The sequence below is a fragment of the Trachurus japonicus genome, chromosome 12, assembly GCF_045865225.1.
Source record: "Trachurus japonicus isolate A0001 chromosome 12, Traja_1.0".
NCBI lineage: Eukaryota > Metazoa > Chordata > Actinopteri > Carangiformes > Carangidae > Trachurus > Trachurus japonicus.
Genome location: NC_140918.1, coordinates 10,180,062 through 10,198,984, shown reverse-complemented (window position 1 = coordinate 10,198,984; position 18,923 = coordinate 10,180,062). Strand labels below are relative to the sequence as shown.

The 18,923-nt window shown below is 42.4% G+C and overlaps 1 protein-coding gene across 1 annotated transcript in view; it reads right to left on the bottom strand.

Annotated features, from left to right (window-relative positions):
• The window catches only part of LOC146977102 (carboxyl-terminal PDZ ligand of neuronal nitric oxide synthase protein), a 67,307-nt gene that overhangs the window by 29,990 nt on the left and 18,394 nt on the right, over nucleotides 1–18,923 (bottom strand). The window contains exons 3-5 of the mRNA XM_085793075.1: nucleotides 7,201–7,293; nucleotides 7,046–7,104; nucleotides 2,635–2,743 (exon numbers count right to left, since the gene is read on the bottom strand). Coding sequence (XP_085649201.1) covers nucleotides 2,635–2,743; nucleotides 7,046–7,104; nucleotides 7,201–7,293 — 261 coding nt within the window. The remainder of the gene's footprint in view (nucleotides 1–2,634; nucleotides 2,744–7,045; nucleotides 7,105–7,200; nucleotides 7,294–18,923) is intronic.

Sequence of the window (18,923 nt, the reverse complement as noted above, 5' to 3'; positions counted from 1 at the left end):
AGACGCCACCAGTAAATAACTTCACCGCTCCTCCCGTCGGCCTTATCGTGAGCTCAGTGAAATCACCAGCTCCTGTCTGTGAGTGGACTGAACTCACACACACACACACACACACACACACACACTCAGTCATCTCTGGCACATGGTCCAACACCCCCGGGTTCAGAGACTAATAAAATCACCTCTGCAGGACAATTCTCATTACAGCTGACTGATAATACCAGACCTCGGAGCCGAGACGCCAGTGACCTGCAACCACTGCAGCAAGACACATGAAAACAGCTTCGGCTCAGGAAAAGGTATAAAGAGATACTTGTCTGAAATATGCAGCTGTAATCCTTGTCCTCAAGTGCATCTGTTTTGCATTCAGTGCAGGCCATGGATCTGCAGTGCTAAGCTACCAGATAATAACTAAGCCACCAGAAAGTGAGTTTAAGATCAACTTCAAAACCGAACTCGATTAATTCAGCTGACAAAAATCAGGAAATTAAGTGCTGAATAAAAGATAAGCAGGAGGAGGATGGAGCTCACAAACAACCCGGGGACACAGGTAGCTGGACACAGGAAACTGAAGCACATGCAAGTCTGCATGGTTCATACTGTAGTAACATTTACTGTGTTCAGCTGGGGCATTTACATTAATAAGAAATGACAGCAGCAAATTAGGTGGAAGGAGGATGAAGTGCACAGTTCACAGATTTTTCCAGTTAAGAAAAAGCAAAAGCCAGACTCAGGATATGTTTCAAGGCTGCACGAGTTAAAACACTATGGAGTTGATTAAAGTTATACGAGAGAAGATTGTTACCATGTCCTGTTTGCATAATAATTTGTAAAAGGATAAAGTCAGGAAGAGGTTAAAGCAGAAGTAAGCGATCCGGTCGTTTTGGCTAACTTTCTGTCAGCCGATGGAGTTAGCAGTCCCCGCCCTCGTCCCTACGTCACCACATTCACACGCATCCCTTGGCTGCACACACAGAGAGGACTGCCCCTTCATGCCGTTCTCTATCCTCATTGGATAAAGGTTGTAGGATACAAGGAAAGTTTTCTCCTCGGCTTACAGCAGAGCAGAGTGACTGACAGACCCGTGTTTCAGACCAAACACTCTATGTAAGTGATTGCTGTCGGAAGATATAACTATTTAAGACTTATATTAACACAAACATTCCGCTTACTTCTGCTTTAAAGGGGAACTAAACCCCTCAGTTTTGGATGACGTGCTCTAAGCTTGAAATTCAAAAAATGCCTTGATTATGGGCGGGACTCCAGGAGCTCTCTCCGACCCCCCCTCCCCCTTGCGCCCCATTCACACCCGCAAAATCACACAAAAGAGAAAAAAAAGTAATAAACACACATCGACACTTCTGCTAGCGCTAACGAGCTACTAACGAGCTACTCTAACAGCACTAGTAGCGTGGACACTACTAGGAGAGGACGCCAGAGCCGTGACACAGTGCATCTACAGCCGATCCGCCGGCTCGTTAACTCGTTAACGGCTCGTTAGCGCCGGCCGCACTAACGATTCCTATTCAGGCAGCTGTTAGCAGCCGTTAGCCGCAGCAGAGCAGCTAGAGTGCCTAGCAGCCGTTAGCGGCAGGCAGCAGCCGGTGCTGATTGGTCGGGGAGCTCGTGGCCGGTGACGAAAGCTGCCTCCAAAACGTCATCTGCCTCCATCTCAGCCAATAGAAAAATTCGATTGTAATAGCCGTGTTTCAACCCATAGAGGGCAGTCACTCTACATTTTTACTACAAAATACACCAAATTGAAATATTTTGACTAAAATGTCAAAAGTTGGACCAGAATCAACTGACAACACTACCTTATACCCAAATACATTTGTTTTCAGCAGAAAAAAGTGGTTTAGGGGTTTAGTTCCTCTTTAACTTTGTATAGCTTAGCTTAGCACACACTGGAAACAGCTGAGAGCAGCTAGCCTAGCTTTATACTGTAGATGTATTTAGACAGAAAGTAAAAACAAATTTCTGCCTTTTGTCATGAGTGATTTTCACCATTGGACGATTTGTGTTTTTTTCATTCATTTCAAAGACCAATGCAACAACTGTCCAGTGGCTGGGAGCTACTGAAGCGAGCAAACCACACACACAGTCCACAGCCTCTGGTGGATGTCAGAGCTCAGCAGAAGCTCCTGGTTCCTTCTGTCGTCTCCCTCCAGTCTCCTCTGATTCCTCCACTGTCTCTGCTCTATATTCTCTGTTCTATGAAGTGCACATTCATGAAGCCCTGCAGTAAAAACCTCCGACATTAACTGTGCTGCTCTTGGCAACTTCATATCAGATCCCCTCTTTCCATTGACTTTGTGTCAAATTGCAGCTGAACTGAACACAGTGAGAATACAGGAAGTCTGCGCTCCCGGACAAGAAGTAGAAATAGAACCTGACCTGATCTAAAACCAGAACTTTTCCACTTTGGTTGTTGTGCAGATTACTGAGCCCCAGGGGTGCCGCTAGGCCGAATTCAGTCGTTATACTGTAACAAGCTAAGCTAATTGCCTGCTGGCTATAGCTTAATTGTTTGCATACAAACTCCGGCTAAGAAAATAAGCCTCTTTCCCAAAATGTCAGGCTGTTGCTTTAATTATCAGAGTGTAAATCCGAAACTGGATCACTGCTTTATACCTTCTTCTTTGATTTGAAGACGTTACATCTGAAGGAGTTATTGGAGCCGTCTCTCGCAATGTAGCTGAAGATCTTCAAGTCCTGGGAGTCATGAGACACGTAGAAAATCCTGGAAACAGAAAATTTAAATAGTGAAAAAAGTTTATTTAATGACATAAGCCACCACTTTGATATCGTCTTTAGCACATATTATAATCAAAATTAGGAGGGAGGACTGACCCAATGCATATGAATCAGTTGTAAAGGGAATTATTTATAATATAATACTTAATACAAGTACTTGTACCTATACCACTGTGTACTCATTGTGTCCTACACAAGTCCTGACTTCTCCTGAGTCAAACCTGCATCTTCATCTGCAGCTCCACTGCTATAAAACATCTCCCCCAGCAGCCAAACTAATTATAACCATCTACTACTGAAGGTCACATGACAGAGAGAGTACATTATATCCCCACTGCAGAAACACCCCCCTCCCACACACACGGGGAAACACATGCAAGAATAATTATATTTAACACGCACAGTCCTGTGATGAGGTGCGGCTTGAGATCCTCCCACAGACGTATACATAATTCACAAACACACACACACACAAATCTCTAAGTGCATACACTTAGATGTTTAAAGTTAAGACACTTTAAAGTGGCTGCCAACTTCTCTCCATCTCAGAGATTTCCATTTTTATGAAGAGACATTCATGATGTAAGGAAAATACATTATTTCACAGCTCGCTGTCCCACAAATCATACTTTAATATCTGCTTTCCCCCTCTCTCCCCTCGGAACCTGACAGCCACTATTATCTCCGTACTTTATGGTTTAATTGCTGTGAGTTGTTGAGCAGTGACTGACAGCCTCACAGGCTCCAAGAAGATGAGTTGTCAGGCTCCATTTTGGTGAATGTATGGAGATATTTGTCAAAAACTCAAACTTTGCTGTTCACACGCCCTCAACACACCACGTACAAACACTATCTGAGATCAGAAGGAAAAAAAAAAACATGTTCTTTAAAGTATACGAACATATGCTCTACCATCGACATGCACAAGCTATAGATTATTAGGGCCACGGGCAATCGCACCGGGCACTGGTCCCAACAGCTATGAAATAGCTGCAGGGACCAGTGCCCGGGCGAAGCCCGGGCACTACTGTTATTGTGTGGATTTTTTCTTCTTATTAGGGCCACGGGCAATCGCACCGGGCACTGGTCCCAACAGCTATGAAATAGCTGCAGGGACCAGTGCCCGGGCGAAGCCCGGGCACTACTGTTATTGTGTGGATTTTTTCTTATTATTATTTTTCCACTTCCGGACGATTTTCGATTCGCTACTAGTCCTGCAACTCGAAGAGTTGCAGGACAAATTATATATCAAAACGTGCGGTTTGATCGGGATCGGGGTGCTATTACTTTTCTCAACAGTTTACGAATTTTTCGCGACATAGTCGCGAAAAACTGCGCAAAAAATTTGCATGTAAGTCAATGGGACGGGCGAAAAAAAAAGAGCGAAAAAGACCAATCATTGGAGTTTAACAAACGTCTACTGCTCAGGCATACTTTCACCTAGAGACTCCATTTAAACTTTAAACAGTAGACACAAGTCTTGTGTATTGTCGTATTACTCCACGTTTTGATAGGTCATATAGTTTTTGATCAATCCCTGATCAATGACCATGATCATTTTTGGAGAAATTATGAGTTTATAATGGGTGTGTATTGCATGGAATGTTCGTGTCAGAGTGCGTGACATCATCGGTTAGAGTGGGAGAGAGTGAAGAAACATTCTGTATTTTTTCTGGATAAATTGCCACCACGGCCACAATTTACACTCTACAGACATAATTTTTTCAGAATTTGTAAGACAAACTTGTTATCTCTCATGTCATGTGCTCAAAATATCAGAGAGACTTACAGAATTGACAGAATCAGCCTCTGAGTGCGGCCACGTCTGTCCCTGCTCCTCATTGAGTCCAATACAAATATTTTCTGAGAGGAGCAGAACGGCCTGATGTTTTAAAACTGCCAGCGTCGCCAAAATATTTACTGTAGAAACACCAAATCGTACCGAAATTTTCAGTAAGTCCTTAGAGCAACGTTGATCTGTGTTTTGTTCTGATAGGAGTTACCGTTTTGTCATGCTAGGCCTAATTGTGAGGCCGGTTTAGAGGCAGAAAATGGCTGTTTTTCTCCACGTTTCTGTCTGTCTCAGCCTGCGGGGGCCCCTATCGCCGTGGTAACCTCTTTGATCCTCAGGCCAGGGCTCGTTAACTTCATAAACAATCCACCTGGCGCTCGTTTAAATGTTTATAAACACAGACACAGCTAAATCAGACTGACACAGGATGCAGCTACTAACTAACTATGTGTCAAGTCAGTCACACACACACACACAGACTCTAGAGCCAGCTTCATGTGATTACAGTCACACACACACACACACACACACACACACACACACACACACACACACACACACACACACACACACACACACACACACACACACACACACAGTTAACCTAATGTGGTTACAGCTCCTCCACATCAGTGCTTATAGAAAGATGATCATGTGTCTGTCTGATCAGCTCTGTCTTGACCTTAAGATCGTGGGTTTGATTCCCATGTTGACAGAGATGGCACAACCCGCAGTAGCTCCCGTGGCCCATTCAAAATTTCCCGAGAGGAAATTTTCTAGTTATTATTTTTCCACTTCCGGCCGATTTTCGATGCGCTACTAGTCCTGCAACTCGAAGAGTTGCAGGACAAATTATATATCAAAACGTGCGTCCTGATCGGGATCGCTGTGCTATTACTTTTCTCAACAGTTTACGAATTTTTCGCGACGTAGTCGCGAAAAACTGCGCAAAAATTTTGCATGTAAGTCAATGGGACGGGCGAAAAAAAAAGACCGAAAAAGACCAATCATTGGAGTTTAACAAAAGTCTACTGCTCAGGCATACTTTCACCTAGAGACTCCATTTAAACTTTAAACAGTAGACACAAGTCTTGTGTATTGTCGCATTACTCCACGTTTTGATAGGTCATATAGTTTTTGATCAATCCCTGATCAATGACCATGATCATTTTTGGAGAAATTATGAGTTTATAATGGGTGTGTATTGCATAGAATGTTCGTGTCAGAGTGCGTGACATCATCGGTTAGAGTGGGAGAGAGTGAAGAAACATTCTGTATTTTTTCTGGATAAACTGTGACCACGGCCACAATTTACACTCTACAGACATAATTTTTTCAGAATTTGTAAGACAAACTTGTTATCTCTCATGTCATGTGCTCAAAATATCAGAGAGACTTACAGAACTTACAGAATCAGCCTCTGAGTGCGGCCACGTCTGTCTCTGCTCCTCATTGAGTCCAATACAAATATTTTCTGAGAGGAGCAGAACGGCCTGATGTTTTAAAACTGCCAGCGTCGCCAAAATATTTACTGTAGAAACACCAAATCGTACCGAAATTTTCATTAAGTCCTTAGAGCAACGTTGATCTGTGTTTTGTTCTGATAGGAGTTACCGTTTTGTCATGCTAAGCCTAATTGTGAGGCCGGTTTAGAGGCAGAAAATGGCTGTTTTTCTCCACGTTTCTGTCTGCCTCAGCCTGCGGGGGCCCCTATCGCCGTGGTAACCTCTTTGATCCTCAGGCCAGAGCTCGTTAACTTCATAAACAATCCACCTGGCGCTCGTTTAAATGTTTATAAACACAGACACAGCTAAATCAGACTGACACAGGATGCAGCTACTAACTAACTATGTGTCAAGTCAGTCACACACACACACACACACACAGACTCTAGAGCCAGCTTCATGTGATTACAGTCACACACACACACACACACACACACACACACACACACACCTACACACACACACACACAGTTAACCTAATGTGGTTACAGCTCCTCCATATCAGTGCTTATAGAAAGATGATCATGTGTCTGTCTGATCAGCTCTGTCTTGACCTTAAGATCGTGGGTTTGATTCCCATGTTGACAGAGATGGCACAACCCGCAGTAGCTCCCGTGGCCCATTCAAAATTTCCCGAGAGGAAATTTTCTAGTTCATTATGCTGTTTTATGGATGTAACAGCATTTGGCATACGTGGTGTGTTCAAGCACATTCGTCTTGGGTGGTGAAATAAATGCGATAGCCTAGAAATACGAAGCAGGAGGATATAGAGTTTGAGGATGTAATTTCCTCCGTAATATCTTCTGTCTACTCGGAGTAATTACTTTGGTTAAAGCTAACAACAACATGCTGAGAGCAAAGACCAGACTGGACCGAACATCAGACAGTTTAATCCCCTGTGTGCACGGAGGAAGCTGCAGAGATGGCGAGATCTTTATATTCACATCAGAGTATGAACACAGTTTATCAGAGATGAGGAGGTGGGACTGACCTGTATATGGGGTCATGCATGATCAGCATCTTGCTCTCGTCCCATGTCCACTCTTTTCTCTGTGCATGAAGGCAGACAATTAAGATTAAAAGACTCATTAAACTTTAAAGGTGAAACAACTGGAGAAAATGATCATTTATCATTCGCAAATTTACCTTCTGCTTCTTCCTCAGCATCACCTTCACCCCGTCCACAGACACCACGATGCTGACCTTCTTCTTCTTGATGTTCTTGGCCTTGAATTCATACTGAGAAAGCAGACAACAAACAAAAACAGTAGGATATTAGTATTGGCAAAACACTGATGATATATAATATTTGTAAGACTGATATTGGAAACTACAGTAAGGTGAATAATTTGTCCAGCAGAGAGCATTGACAAGTCGATTTCACACTTTAAAATGTCATACACCTTATGGTCACACAAAGAATTTAAAAACAGCCCAATATTTTAGAAATCATTGCTCGTGTTTGTATTCTAGTGTGTGTACGACTCACAAATTGAGTATTTGTTGAGCTATAATAATGATTACGCATTTAAAGTACTTTATCTTTCCATATTAAATAAGTCAAGAGTAAAATAATAATACACAATAAAAATAATGATATTGCAACAGGTGCCTCATTTTTTAGTAGCTAATAAATGACTTTATAGTATATGAAGATTTGATGCTGCAGGTTCCACAGAATAATTTAGTCATAACCTTTCTGTCTGACTTCATACCAAGGCATAAATGTATGAATACTTTCAAAAATTGATCTAATTCTTTGTGTGTCACAGCTCCCACTGCCTTAAATGACTTGATTCAAAATGTTTGGTTTGTTTACACAACAGTTTAACATGTAAAAATGCAAATATATTCTTTTTCCATCATATAAGACTATTAAAAAGAGGTCACTTTATCACTGGAGAGGCTGGAACAAGCTAATCTTTGAAAACTTTCCTTGAAAAAATACTATTCGACTATGAAAACTAGCAACAGACTGACTACACTACACAGACACTCTCACTACTCTACCTGCTCATTGCAGTGACAGTGACCTGAGTGTACAATCTGTCCCGAGCTCAGTTGGCAAGTTGACAGAAATAACGACATAAGTGGGAACAATCTGTCAGCATTAAAACATGATCTGCAGTGCACTTTAATATATCAGCATCTTTAATATCCGGGCGGCTGAGCTCACAATATAAGAGCTCTGACAAAGTCTGCTGAATATTTGTAGCTGAGCCAACTAAGGAAATGTTTCTATAGCCGTCTGATGAGGGGAGAGTTGTGTTGGTATAATTGGATGACAAAGGCAGTAGGCTATTGAATGTAATTGGTCAAGAAAGATTCCTGGTTTTGTATCAAGTATCATGTAATAAAGTGGAAGTGACAGGGATTTATCATGTCTCTGCTCCTCGAGGACACAGAGCAGAAACTACACCAGCTACATTAAAGATCATTTAAGTAAAAAGAAAGCCTAGGGTACTGTAGCTATGGGTTAGCATGCATTCTGTTCGCTGAGTGGTCCACAACAGCTGCGTGTGCGCCGCTGAGTGACTAACATGTTTCCACCCCGTCAGCTGGCCGGGCTCTCCGCTCAGGAACTTAGCGAGTCTGGCCTGTCCGCTCGCATCAGCGTCACTTTGAGACATGAAGCAGCGTCGGGCTCTCGTTAGCCGGCGCCTGTCAGCTAACGGCCTCCTGACTCTGGCTTCATATTTAGCGCTCACGTGGGAGAGTGGGATCGATCCTCTCATCGCACTTTTGGCAAGACAGGTGAGAACGCACATTTCCCAGAACGGTTTATTACTCCAGTTTTGTTGGCCTCTTTCTTTAAGCAGAAGAAGAAACAAGTGGATACATTTAAGCATTGACTTCATCATGACCATTGAAGTTGATAGGCTACTACAGCGCTAACTTGTTAGCAAACAGTTGCTACTTGCCTCCTCTTCCTTTTAGCGCCATTATTTTTATTTTTTGATGCATGATGATGAACAAATGTTCTGTTTAATTGTCCGTAAAGCTGATCCACAGTCTGACTCAGTTGCAAGCTAAACCGCATACAAAGTGTATATTTTATGCTAAATGTAGTGTGGGACAATATTCATGATTCTTTTTGGCTAATGTATAATACAATTACATTTGCAAAAAGCAGCATATTTGTCCATTATTAAACACTTGAAAAACATCCTTTTAAAAGGGTACATTTAGAATCTTGATTAACTCTGGAAGCTTCCATTAAACACTTAAAGGGTTTCGAAAGCGAAGTGTTTTCACACTACATTTCCCATGAGCCTCCGCACGCACGGTGAAATTCTTGGACCGGCTCAAGACGGACGAAAGCAAAAGCATTTGCCAAGAATGTTTTCATTACAGTAATCAAGAACGAAAGTCGGAGGATCGAAGACGATCAGATACCGTTGCAGATACCATAAACGATGCCAACTAGCGATCCGGTGCTGTTATTCCCATGACCGGCCAGGCAGGGTCTGGGAAACCGAAACTAGGAAATGCTGGGCGAGTCGACCACTAAATAATACTATCAAAATAACTATAAAGACAAAATGATATACAGTAGTTATCGAAAATGGACCCATTAACAAGTGTGGGTAATGTAGAAGAGTCATCCACATTACGTATGAGACTCAAACTCCTCTGGTCTCTTTAAATTGATTGACAACACTAGACCATTGTTCATTTGGACTCATGTCTTTTTTTGTCTGTCCCTGCTGAATGCTCCTCTATGCCAGGCGCCAACTAAGTCTCAATATAAGACTCAATAAAGCCCAGTGAACTGTGTCCATGTTCCCCACTGAGGTAGAAGGTCAAACACGTTTCCCAAATAATAAATGTCCAGTCTGATTTTTACAGCATTCTGCTAAAAAAAAAATTAATAAGGCAGCAAAAGTGAACAATAAGTTAAGGGAGTAGAGGTGAGAATGACATAGTAAAGAGCAAAACGATGCCAGTATGGAGATGAAGCAAAGGGTAAAAGGGGCTGAAAGGTGGAGGAGAGGGAGTATATGGGAGGAGAGGTGAGCAGATCGAAGGAGACAGAGGGAGAGGAGGTGAGGAGACAGCTGTTGTTATGTAAGGGCCTCCTGCAAACTGTGACCTTTTAATCCAGCTCCACAATGCGGCCGTGGAACAATTAGCAGAGCATTGTGAACAACTCGAGACCCACCAGAGATGATTAAGAGATAGTTTGGCTTTCTGTCCTCCATGTGAACCTGGTATATACTGTATGTGCCCACTGTCTGTGCAAGTGTGCAGACTGTCAGTAAATAAATGTCATGACTTCAATGAAGCAATTTTTGTTTCCATTTTCACACATTTCTTTCATGATAATTCTTCCTGCTTGCGTCTGTTTGAAATGCCCTGCTCTCTCTGCCCTGGATCCATGGTGATTAAAGTTTCGGTCTCTAATTATACGGAGCTGAATCCCGAGAGAGCTGATTAAAAAGAGAATAGGTTTAGACAGGGAGAGAAGGAAACACACCGCGGAGATGGAGAGAAATGTTAGCCAGGGTTTTAAGAGAAGATGAAGAAATGTTCGTGCTGCAAAGTGAAGTATTACACTGCCAAGATGAAAGGAAAAGTGTCCAAGTGTGAAACCAGAAAACCAGGTGCTGGGCTTCATTTATTCCTACTGAAGTTTGCTTTTGAACCCAGTGTAATACCTACTGGTTTTGAGAGTACTGTACTTTCTCAGGTGTGGATAATGAGATGAGGTAACTCAAAGAAGAGGCGACAGATCAGAGAGTCATGATTTGAGTCACAAAAAGTGACCAAAAAGAAGCAAGAAATTAAACTATACTATACAACTGTGAATGCATTCATTTACCATTTAACAGTTAAAGTTTGAGTGCAGACATGAAAATAAAGCTTTAAACTTTCTCTTTCTCCATCATTTCACTTGAAATGTTTCTTTACTTTCTTCCTTTACCTTAAATAAATAGTTATTGTAACAAATCAAAACTTTATTTATTTGATATTTAATGAAATTCTAACAAAGTTTGGGGCCAAATTTAGCATTTTTATTTCAAAAAAACAAAAAAAACAACCTATACTCAATGTGTGGGCCCAAAAATTGGTAACTCACCATATTTGTGGGGTCCAACAAGCTTTACAGGGACCAAAAAGCTGACATCACAAGGATGATGTCGCTGTCTGAACGGCTAGTTTACCACAGGGAGCTAAACATGATGGACACCAGCGTTTTAATCTAGCTAACATTTACGATAGAACTACAAGTAATTGAATGCAATTCTATACATACATGCTGGACCCTGCTGCATACAGCCGAGGAATCACTGTGATTAACTAACAACATCCAAGTTTTATGGCCTTGAAGCTAATGCTAACAACCAAGAAGAGATCCAGGGACAAAACCTCACATGCAATAACAATCTAATGTTAGTGTGTGTGAGAAGAAGGAAAGACACCGTCGATACACTCAGTATATGACCAGCAAACCAACTACCTTTGCTAACACATCAGTGTCAACACACTCACACGCACAGCTCTTTTATTATTCACAGTTTATGCCAGCTTTCTGTTGAGGCAAAATGGGATTTTGCTACTTCATCCAAAGTATGAAATTTTAATATTTTCTCTGTTTAAGTGCAAAGTGTTTTGAAATATTCAGGCTTTTAATGCACTTGCATTGTTATGGCTTTTCTGGTATCAACAGTGGAACAAACAATTAAAAGCTCATGACATAAGCCTCGGTAGAGCTCTATACGTCAGGTTAGAAAACTTTCAGCAGGGCGTGATGAAAATACTCCAGTGAGGAGCTTAGTTTACTTTACAGACTTGGAAACTCTCCGAATTATGTTTGATTTGAATTTCAGGAAGACAGACTTTGGGAATAATGCATGAGTTGTAATGAAAAGTGTATGACTAATATGTGGATTGAACAGGCATGCAAAAGGACACAGGATTTAAGTTCTAAGATGCTCTCTTCGGAGATTTGTCTTAAAACCTTTAAAACTGCGTCTCTAATGCCCAGTGTGAGTCCACAGCAACGTTCAAGCTCCATGCAAACAGACTGAGAGCATTTATTTCAAATCTCTCTCTCTCTCTGTGTTTTGGATGTGTGCATTTCAGCCATCAGACTCATCAGTCTTTTCCAGACAGCGTAACAAATCTCAGCCTACGTTCCCTCTCTGCAATCTATAATGAAAGCGTCAGGCAGAATAGTGATGGCTGTTGCTATGTGCACAAAATGAGGGAAGGGAAAACTGGATCTCGGTAGAATATTCGATCCCAGCGTTATTAATCAGCAACAGATATATTACAAAATCAAACCTGGGGGGCGGAGGGGAGTGGGAGGCTGGGACAAGAGGTCATTCACCTTCTTTAATATCCCAGACAGCTGAGACAATAGAAATTTGCCGTGACAGTTTCAGAGCAGCTTCTTTTTGTTGCATGAATAACTAACAATGAGCAAAGCCAACTATGATCACTATTTAATGACTGAGACTCATCAAGAGCCGAGCCGAGCCGAGGCCGACGGCTCCTAGATCAGCCGCTTCGTGTATTTACCTCCACAGAGTCATTATTAGATGAATTGTAAAGCTTCATTCAGGATCAAGGAAACCCATTACTCATTGTGTTTCATTACGCCGCTGCTGACAATCTAATAACTCCCTCTAGTAACTGAAATATTAAATCTTAATTCTGACTACAATAGACCGCAGATACAGTAATTATGTGAACATTGTGCAAGTAAAAGGGTAGTTCAACATTTGGGGGTATGCACTTACTTGCCTTTTCTTACTAAAAGTTAAACTGAATGTAAATTTAATGTTTTCTAGTCTTATCCACCACCCACAAGACTTTTTTCTACATGTACAGTGTTTTTTCTACTACACACTCACACAAACAGCCACATACACATTCATACACCGCTAACACTTTATAATAAGTACACACTATTAAGCATTAAATACTGAATTCATCATTTATAACACATGAATACTCATTAGTATGTAGTTTTTAAACACAGTTAAAATGTTTTACTCATTGATAAGGACTAACTGTATTTATAAACTACATACTAATTAATATTCATGCGTTATAAATGAAGAATTCAGTATTTATTAAAGCTTAACTAATGCTTAACAGTGTGTACTTATTATAAAGTGTTACCCATACACCATTGCTGCATTGCAGGAAATTTGGGGTTCAGTCTTGTCCAAGGACACTGTAATATGTGAACAGGAAGAGCCAGGAATTGAACAACCAACCTAGCACCTGTCCAAAAAAAACATCCAATCCAATGTTCACAGATCTGTACAAACACAAAAATCTTATACATGGTGTCTTTGGACAGAGCTGCACTAACTGTTCCTGTCTTCCTTTAAATGTAAAGACTGGTGCTTTGCTCCACATTCAAAGTCAGAAACAGTTATAAACCACTTTAAGTGTTTGATTATGAGTGTAAAAATTAATCACAATCCACTCGCGCATGAAGCATAAAATCAACTCTAAACTCCACAGGCCGTGAGTCTCAGAGGAAGCTGTGGAGGACTCCGGTCTTATGATGCTGACGTCCTCCGTCCTAGAGGGAGAGCAGTTCAAAGAGCAGCGCTCCCAGTCATTACGTGGACCTAAGTGTACAGCCGCCGCTCTAAATAACTAAATCTCCTGCCTCCTGTCAGCAGCCCTTTAATGAAAGGCCACTGATACAAGTTTACATCATTTTGGTTCCAGCTCTGAAGTTTTGGCCTCGGAGAGATTTCAGCAGAAAAGCTGGAAAAGGAGGAATTTGTTTTCCCCCTGCCGTTGGTGGATATTTTTAGAGTGCATAAATGAGCATGGATTTAGGTTTTGCAAACCAAATCATGGAATAAGAAATTGTGGGCCGCTCCCCCCCACCACCACCACCCCTCTCCAACAATCCTGAAAAGCAGAGGAATGCGGGGGCGGCATCGTGGGTCATTGATGCTCCCTGTAGTACCATTGAATCCATACAGGAGTCCACAATAGGCCCTATAGATTGCAACCTAGCAACCCCTTCATTACAATTCCCAGGATTTGGGGAGTCCCAAGGAATTTCGCTGCTTTTCCCCTCAATTCAGGAGACAAAGAGATGACTGTTGGGAGCAGAGCTGAGCTGAGAAACACAACAGCTGCCAAACAGCCTGGCATTTAAAAACGTGAAAGAAGACCTCTTCTTGGAAATCAAAGAAAGGAGGAAACTATTTGGAATGAAATTAGCAAATTTGTTTTGTCAAACCCCGATGTGCTGTGCATGTGCTATTTTTATCTGTTTTTATCTTCTGAGGAAATCACATGTTTTGGCAGTCGAGCACCGTCCCATTAGACGACGACGCTGCGCTTTAATCACCGCTGCTCGACTAGTCTCTCTCTCTCGCTGTGAGTGGTGTTTTCAGACGAGGCCTCTCTGAGCCTCGTGGCCAAACCGGGAGGATGGAGTGACCCACACAACAGCGAGGAGGCCCAAACCTCCAGAGTGAACTGGCGCGTCTCATCATTAGTCAGCAGGACTGTGTACGAGGAAGTAATTACCTCGACAGTCGCCGCAGACGACGACCTTGGCCTAGATCAGAAATGGATGACTTTGTGTTTGTGCACGCTGACCGTGTTATTGTACGTGTGGGGAAAAAAGGGACAAATAATATGATATGGCAGCTAGATAGGCAAATAGGATAAAAGGAAAGCGTGTGTGTGTTTGCTGGTGCCTGTGTGAGTGGCTTCCGCCTGAGTGCAGATATCATGGATTGGACTCGGGGGCTCCGGTCTTTTGGCAGCCTCCAGCGAGCAGCAGCAGTCCAGTCCTGTGGGAGGGAGGGTGCTAACAGGAAACATCCTGCTTTAAAGGAGGCTTCTCGATGACAGCAGGGTTGCACTCGCTGGAATTTACTGCAAGGGCGTAGGATTACTGGGGGCTTTTATTATGAAGCAAGCATTTCTCAAATGGAGTTTCGAAATGATTTTGATTTGTTTCTCTTCTACTTCCGTGGTCGTTTCCTTGCCCCCCCCCCCTCCCCTTTTTTCTCCTCCCCAGCACGTTAATTCTTGATTTTAAAAGTGTTAAAACTCTTGTAGACAGATAAACAACTCACAGCTGGCACCGACTCTGCACCCGGCCCATCTGGGAGCTACAGCTGTGACTTTTCTAGATAAACGACTTTCATTACTTACACCGCAAGTGTGTTTATAGTGGCTGACAGACAGAATCGATCAATCGCTGCCCGTGTTAATGCGGTTTGTCTGCACAGCGGGGAGGAAAGAATGAAAACTCCCAAACTTGGGGCAGCAGCCATTACAACAAACCATGTTGTGGCACACTTGATTGATCATCACAAAGTCTTTCCATCTCAAATTAAAGCTGCAAGGTCAGGAGGAGGAATACCTGCCACGGATGGAGACGTTGAGGCGCGGGATGCGGGATGAGTCAACCATGAACCTCCAAAGTGGACTACTCTGGAAGTGGATCTGTCAGAGGAGGCAGCGATAAGCCTCGGCGCAGGCCCGGGCAGCCACTCCTCAAGTGTGTGCGCCTTTGCAGTGAGAATGGACCCACGCCTGAGTGAGTCGCTGACAGGCGCAATGAAAGGACAGCCAGTCCCAGAGCGCTGACGGCGGCTACTCAAGGTTAGTCACATGGGACACGTAGGAAATACAAAAAGGAACAACCTGAGCGTGCCAACACTCACTTTTCAATGACACAGGCGGCTGTGGGGGGGGGGGGGGGCAGCGGGAAACTCTGGCGTTGTTATTTACATTATTTCACAACTTCCAAGAAAGAAAAAAAACACCAAATCCAAAGTGAAGCAACTTCATCTCAGAGTCAGATGGGCTTGGACATGTTTTTGGAAAAAAAAGAAAAGAAAGAAGAGGAAACAATCAGGCACGTCCCGACTTCTGGAGAGATGCTGTGAAAGCAGAACGACGCCCACACACACACCTGAAGTCTGCAGACGGTCTGACGCAGAAATCATTAGCATGATCCTCTTCCAAGTCTCTGCAGCAAGAGACAGAGTCAGAGTCTCCTTTAAATTCAAATCCGACTCAAGTATGAAGATATTGGACTGGTGTCAAATTCAAAATGTCATATTTAGGACAACCAGTGTCAGGGCTAAACAGATTAGATAATCACAGTGTTTTTGTGCAGCTACTGTACTGTCCCTGCAAGAGTCAGGCGCCAACACAGGCTGAAGGCTCCAAAAAGACATTTTGTTTATTGTTACTTCACTCGGATGTCGCAGCCTGTAGTATTAGCATATTCATAGATTTTATGATTTATTTATCATAATATATTATTTATTCATCAACGTATTTTTCAGACTTGTGTAAGGTGGAGTGATTATGTAAATAACAGAGTTTGATTATATTCACGTGTCAAAAAGACACAGTTACAACATTCAGCGACACGGTTTGTCTGTTTACACCAATGACTCGAGCTGCAACAATTAGTTGATTGACAGGGAAAATGATCGGACCACCTTTGAGATAATCAAGTAATCATGGCAGACATTTTTTTTTAGCAAATTTGACAAACATTTGAAGACTAAGACTGTTATTAAATGTCAGGATTTGATGCTTCTTGTTTCAATATCTATGTTAAGACATAAAAAAAACATTTTTTCTTCCTGACATTTCTCAGGCAGAACAATTAATCAGTCAATCAATAAAAAAGGGCCAGATTGATTTGATAATGATCATTAGCTGCAAGCACCAGGAATGGCTTCAATTATTTCTTCCGTTTCAAAACATAATCTCACCTGTCAGCTGCAGTCTGCAAGAGTGACGCATGCAACTGCTTTCTACAGATTGTAAATATTTGCATATTATTCATAAAGTGCTTCACTGGCTCAACAAGTGAAGCTGTCTGGGTATCATTCAGGATTAAGTCAGCCAAGAGTATACAGTATATTAGAATAAAGAAGTCTTTTTCAGCCTCAGTCAGGGCGTCTAGACTCGGTTGCATATTTTTCACGGCTCTGTCAAAACTGGAAGCAAACTGTGTGTGTGTGTGTGGTGGAGGGGCAGTGGGGCAGGAGGAGAGCATGGAGAGGTCAATACAGAGACCTCCAGTGATATGAAGATGGCGATAAGTGGTTCTGTCCAGCAGTCTGGAAAAGCAGCAGTCGGAGTAATAGGATTACTGCAACAAACGTTGTCAGTTCACAGGCCCGAAAATCCCCTTAGTACCCGGTGCATGGGGAGGGAGGGAAAGAGAGGGAGGGGAGGGGGGGGAGATCATCACCAATCTACACTCATACACTGCAGACTTATAGTAATATTGCATATAGTCCACATGATGACAAGTTAAGTCAAGGCAGGGATGAGTTCCTGCAGAACTGTTGAACTGCAAAGATGATAACAAGCTCCAGATACAGTACGTTATGTTTCACTCCAGCATAAAGTACATGATTAACCATTTGATTCTCCTGGTGCAAAAAAAAATGTAGGTTGATGACAAACTAGAATCTGTTAGGGACTGGTTTAGGTGTGTAAATAACCAGGGGCGGGTCTTCCATGGTGGCACAGGGGGGCCAAGACCCTCCACTGCTATGTTCACTGTACAGAGCTACAAGCACTAACTTCTGACTGAGGCTCTTAATCAATTCTGTACAGCAAACATCCCAGTGTTCTGTCTAGTAAATAAAGAAAATTGTGTAAGATTGTTATTGTTCTCGTTCTCATTTTACCATTTCAGTAATGTTTGTTCTGGTTATTCCGTATACATTGACCAACTGTTACACAAAACACTGAGATGTTTATTGTACAGAGTTGAGCTCTAACTACTGGCTAAGAGTAGAAGATATTTCTGTTCACTGTGAGAACTTTTTGTGTTTTTGTGTTATTCTGCTAGGACTTCTTAGTTACAAAATAGAGTTGATTATTGATGGCCTATAAATGTTATATTGACAAGTGGAAAATGAAAACGTCATAGGCATCTTCCTTACAATGTGAAAGATTCAATGTGGCCAATAAAAGCAAGATTAAAGCAGAAGAAAGCGATCCGGTCGTTTTGGCTAACTTCTTGTCAGCTGATGGAGTTAGCAGCCCCCGCCCTCGTCATGGATCTATTGGTCCTCGTCCCTACGTCGCCACATTCACGCGCATCCCTTGGCTGCACACACAGAGAGGACCGCCCCTTTATGCCGTTCTCTCTCCTCATTGGATAAACGTTGTAGGATACAAGGAAAGTTTTCTTTTTGGCTTACAGCAGAGCAGAGTGACTGACAGACCCGTGTTTCGGACCAAACACTCTATATAAGTGATTGCTGTCGGAAGATATAACTATTTAAGACTTATATTAACACAAATATTCACCTTACTTCTGCTTTAAGACATGCTGTAAAAAGTGTGTAACTGTACAGTGTAAATATTCAAGACAGTCATCAGTGGCAGCCTTCATTTTTGTTACTTTTGGGTGCCCCCCCCAAATTCACTGTTGTTACCCCCTGTGCCCCCCCACCAGAAAATACTCTGGATCCGCCCCTGTAAATAACTTGTAAATTTGGACACACATCTCTGTAGCTCCTCATATCTGCTATTAGGCAAATACAAAACACAAATGTGAGTGGACAGGGACGCCGGGGAGCCTACAGCTGGTGGTGGGAAGGAGGCGCACGATGAGCGGAGAAGCAGCAAAAACACACAGACGGAAATTATTAAGTAGGTGATGAACCATTTAATAAAACAATGTCTGGGGGGTTTGAGGCCAAATGCTTAACCACATGAAAGCTGTTACAGGGGGGTAAAAGGTGGGGTGTGAATCAGGGGACACCATCTGTGCTTTACATGCAAACATGTCCCCCAAAAAGCCCCTTAAAGAAGAAGAGGCTTTAAGAGTGTGTGTGTGTGTGAGAGCTTTCATAAAGCTCAATCATCGTGAGTGGCTTAAATCC